This window comes from Ylistrum balloti, unplaced genomic scaffold, assembly GCF_031769215.1.
Source record: "Ylistrum balloti isolate Yb309-2 unplaced genomic scaffold, AGI_CSIRO_Ybal_v1 Utg369648, whole genome shotgun sequence".
NCBI lineage: Eukaryota > Metazoa > Mollusca > Bivalvia > Pectinida > Pectinidae > Ylistrum > Ylistrum balloti.
The window spans coordinates 73,947-78,935 of record NW_026781905.1 but is presented as its reverse complement, the minus strand read 5'-3'; the positions used below and the strand labels follow the sequence as shown (position 1 = coordinate 78,935).

Genomic DNA, 4,989 nt, shown 5'->3' with positions numbered 1-4,989 from the left:
GATAGAAGTGGTGGTGACTGAGGTAGAAGTGGTTGTGGTGACTGAGGTAGAAGTGGTTGTGGTGACTGAGATAGAAGTGATGGTGGTGACTGAAATAGAAGTGGTGGTGGTGACTGAGTTAGAAGTGGTGGTGGTGACAGGTAGAAGTGGTGGTGACTGAGATAGAAGTAGTGGTGACTGAGGTAGAAGTGGTTGTGGTCACAGGTAGAAGTAATGGTGGTGACTGGGATAAAAGTGGTGGTGGTGACAGGTAGATGTGGTGGTAACTGAGATAGAAGTGGTGATGACTGAGATAGATATGGTGGTGACTGAGATAGAAGTGGTGGTGGTGACTGAGATAGAAGTGGTGGTGACTGAGGTAGAAGTGGTTGTGATGACAGATAGAAGTGGTGGTGACTGAGGTAGAAGTGGTGGTGACTGAGATAGAAGTGGTGTTGATGACAGGTAGAAGTGGTGGTGACTGAGATAGAAGTGGAGGTGGTGGCTAAGATAGAAGTGGTGGTGGTGACTGAGGTAGAAGTGGTTGTGATGACAGATAGAAGTGGTGGTGACTGAGGTAGAAGTGGTGGTGACTGAGATAGAAGTGGTGTTTATGACAGGTAGAGGTGGTGGTGACTGAGATTGAAGCGATGGTGACTGAGACAGAAGTGGAAGTGGTAACTGAGATAAAAGTGGTGGTGACTGAGGTAGAAATAGGTGTGGTGACTAAGGTAGGTTGTACTGGTCTGGTTTAGGTGCTGGTGGAAACATAATGTGGTAGTACGAGGACACCAACTGTGATTGTTAACGTATTCGTGTTTACCTGTATTGCATGCCACGGTTACCAGGACAACCTTCGATATCTTTCAAACAACTTCTTCCAATTCTATTCTGTAGTAAAATCATTATCTGAGAGATAATAAGCATTGTTTGATGAAAGAATATGCGTGTCCCATTTCAGCATGTTAACCATTATTGAGTACCTGTCGGTCTGACTCGAGATGTATAATCACTAAAACCCGTTCATTATTGAACTGGTTTAACTACTGCGGCCTTTCAGTGAATAATTATATCATTAACACTGGTCAATAGCCCTGTGTATAATACATAGTACAGACTACCGCCATAGGATAAACAAGAGGTCTATCGGGCCTGTATAGTACGTAGTACAGACTACCGCCATATGATAAACAAGAGGTCTATCGGGCCTATAGTACGTAGTATGGTATACCGCCATAGGATAAACAAGAGGTCTATCGGATAAACAAGAGGTCTATCGGGCCTGTATAGTACGTTGTATGGTATACCGCCATAGGATAAACAAGAGGTCTATCGGGCCTGTATAGTAGGTAGTGTGGTATACCGCCATAGGATAAACAAGAGGTCTATCGGGCCTGTATAGTACGTAGTACAGACTACCGCCATATGATAAACAAGAGGTCTATCGGGCCTGTATAGTACGTTGTATGGTATACCGCCATAGGATAAACAAGAGGTCTATTGGGCCTGTATAGTACGTAGTACAGACTACCGCCATATGATAAACAAGAGGTCTATCGGGCCTGTATAGTACGTTGTATGGTATACCGCCATAGGATAAACAAGAGGTCTATTGGGCCTGTATAGTACGTAGTACAGACTACCGCCATATGATAAACAAGAGGTCCATCGGGCCTGTATAGTACGTAGTATGGTATACCACCATAGGATAAACAAGAGGTCTATCGGGCCTGTATAGTACGTAGTACAGACTACCGCCATATGATAAACAAGAGGTCTATCAGGCCTGTATATTACGTAGTACAGTTCACCGCCATAGGATATACAACAGGTCTGTCGGGCCTGTATAGCTCACCTGGATCTTAAAGCACAGCACTGTTATACATATCCTATAAATTGGATATTTCAAAATTTTCTAAATTAAAGCTAGATCACTTAATCTGTTTGATGGGGCAAGACCACTGGGTAAATTTTATATCATTACTGTCTTTCTCTTTTGATTCCGAGAAAGAATTTATATGGTTAATGGGCTGGTATCTCAACTGTATCAAAGATATCATCCAGAAATTAAGTCCAGAGGGGTGGGGCCACACCCACTTGCCAGTTCTGACATTGTGAATGTGTTTATCTTGTGATGCCCAGCATTGCCATATTTTATTTAGGGGGGATGTCAACTGTTTCAGAAATATTACCATAAACTTAGTCCCTAGGAGTGGGGCCAGGCTCCAGGGTCAATTCTTAAATCATGATTGTATTTATCTCTTTATGCCCAGCAATGCTTTACATGATAATAAGATGGGGGTCTAAACTGTTTTTAAACACATTTTCCCTGTTGAGCCCCTCCTCTCCTGCCCTAGGGGGGCAAGATCCAGCATTTATACAAAAATGATTCCTCTTTACCAAAACATGATTCAGACTAAATCCATTCAATCCTACTGGAGGAGAAGGTTTTCAAAGAATTTTCTCTATTTCCCCTATTAGGCCCCACCCCTTCCGCCCCAGGGGGCTGAGAAACAAAATTGATTTCCCTTCACCCAAACATGATTCAAACCAAATTTGGTCAAAATCCCCTCAGTCGTTCTTAACTTGTAGCATTTTGTAGAAAATATTGACGGACGAAAATGGATAATAATCTCATTTAAATATCGATAGCAATATTTCATATCATAGTCGGACGGACGGTCTTTCGGCATTCGAATTCAAAATCTCACACTCAGTTCCTCTCCATTCCTTCTAAACTATCGATATTTTCCCTTGCTCCCTTGCATATACCTAGTTTGAATAGAGCTTGCTATACTAACTTCTATTTTAATTATTATGAAATATGCGTCTATTTCACCTATAACTAGATATCTTTATTCTGTATTTCTATATAACTAAATATACATGCATTCTGTATTTCTATATAACTAAATATATCTTGGAACATTTTCTTCTTGTTGGTCTAGGCGCTATACCATTCCTCGACACCCTCCTATCAAAGAAAGATGACGGTACTATCGAAGTATTGGTAAATAGGAAAAGGACGCACACAAACCAATGCCTCAACTTCTGGTCGCACCACCCCTTACACCAGAAGTTGGGCGTTGTATGAACCTTGCTCAACAAATGTGAAACGATTGTCAAAGAAGAACAAGACAAGAAGCGACCATGAAACCTCACAAGACATACCGAAATATCCTAGTCCATCCTAAGGATAAAACACACAAAGAAAACATCGTAGAATGCGTTTACAAAATCGAATGCAAGAACTGCGGCGCATCATATATCAGAGAAACATTCACTGTACCAGATCAATAAATCTGCACTTACACATCATTCCAAACATCAAAAACAACCATTTCAGACGGTTGGTTAAGGAAGCTATCTGGTTACGCCGCAGCGGACCCGTACATAATAGGGACGAGAGGGTGGGCTACTGTACCTGTTGTCCAGGCTCTGGACACTATACCTGTGACCCGGGCTTTGACCACGGTACCTGTTGTCCAGGCTCTGGCCACGGTACCTGTTGTCCAGGCTCTTACCACTCTACCTGTTGTCCAGGCTCCAGCCACTGTACATTTTGTCCAGGCTCTGGCCACCGTACCTGTTTTCCATGATCTAGCCACTGTACCTTTTGTCCAGGCTCTAGCTTCTGTACCTTTTGTCCAAGCTCTGGCCACCGTACCTGTTTTCCATGATCTAGCCACTGTACCTTTTGTCCAGGCTCCAGCCACTGTACCTGTTGACCAGGCTCTGGCCACGGTACCTGTTGTGCAGGCTCTAGCCACTGTACCTGTTGACCAGGCTCTGATCACTGTACCTGTTGTCCAGGCTCTGACCACGGTACCTGTTGTGCAGGCTCTAGCCACTGTACCTGTTGACCAGGCTCTGGCCACTGTATCTGTTGTCCATGATCTAGCCACTGTACCTTTTGTCCAGGCTCCAGACACTCTACCTGTTGTACAGGCTCTAGCCTCTGTACCTTCTGTCCAGGCTCCAGACACTCTACCAGTTGACCAGGCTCTGACCACTGTACCTGTTGTCCATGATCTAGACACTGTACCTTTTGTCAAGGCTCTGGCCACTCTACCTGTTGTACAGGCTATGGCCACTGTACCTGTTGCCAAGGATCTAACCACTGTACCTTTTGTCCAGGCTCTGGCCACGGTACCTGTTTTCCAGGCTCTGACCACTGTACCTGTTGTCCAGACTCTGGCCACGGTACCTAATGTCCATGATCTAGCCACTGTACCTGTTGGTGAGACTCTGACCACTGTACATATGGCGCGGGCTTTGGCCACGGTACCTGTTGTCCAGGCTGTAGCCACTTTACCTGTTGCCAGGGCTCTGACCACTCTATCTGTGGCCCGGGCTCTGGCCACGGTACCTGTTGCCAAGAATCTAGCCACTGTACCTGTTGTCCAGGTTCTGGCCACTGTACCTGTTGTCCAGGCTTTGGCCACGATAGCTGTTGTCCAGGCTCTGGCCACTCTACCTGTTTTCCAGGCTCTAGCCACTGTACCTGTTGTACAGGCTCCAGTCACTGTACATGTGGCCTGGGCTCTGGCCACTGTACATGTGGCTGTACCCGTGGCACATTGGTATCGTTCAAGTTTGCAGTGTCGACCAATAAAATGTTCACTGGTCTCCGCGAGCAATAAAACGAAACCACCGAGGAGAAATGTAACGAAATGCTTTGGAATGAACTGAGGAAACGAATGAACAAAGTTTGTAAATGTTCATTGATTTATGAGACGAATGCAGGAGACGCACGCGCCCTATAGCCGCCCGGATTATGTATTACGCCGATAGGCAAAAAATGAACGACAGGAGTTATCTTCTCCGAAGCACCTGGGTTGGTATTAGAGAGCAGTTTCCCATCGTAGTAGTCTGGTGCCGTAGATTTCTTTATCAAATCCTGAGGTGATAAGTGGCATAAGATCGACTATATATAAATGATGAATTGTACAGCGACTCAGGATAGGAGGTGAAGTACCGTCAGACCTGTTACACGGTTAACTTAGTGGT

The 4,989-nt window shown here is 44.9% G+C and overlaps 1 protein-coding gene across 1 annotated transcript; it reads left to right on the top strand.

The window, feature by feature from the left end:
* The first annotated feature begins 283 nt into the window (after positions 1-283).
* On the top strand, positions 284-4,671 carry LOC132556030 (mucin-17-like). The gene is made up of 3 exons (XM_060220424.1): positions 284-358; positions 600-710; positions 3,415-4,671. The coding sequence occupies exons 1-3, from the start codon at positions 284-286 to the stop codon at positions 4,669-4,671; spliced, it is 1,443 nt and encodes a 480-aa protein (XP_060076407.1).
* Positions 4,672-4,989: the final 318 nt, after the last annotated feature.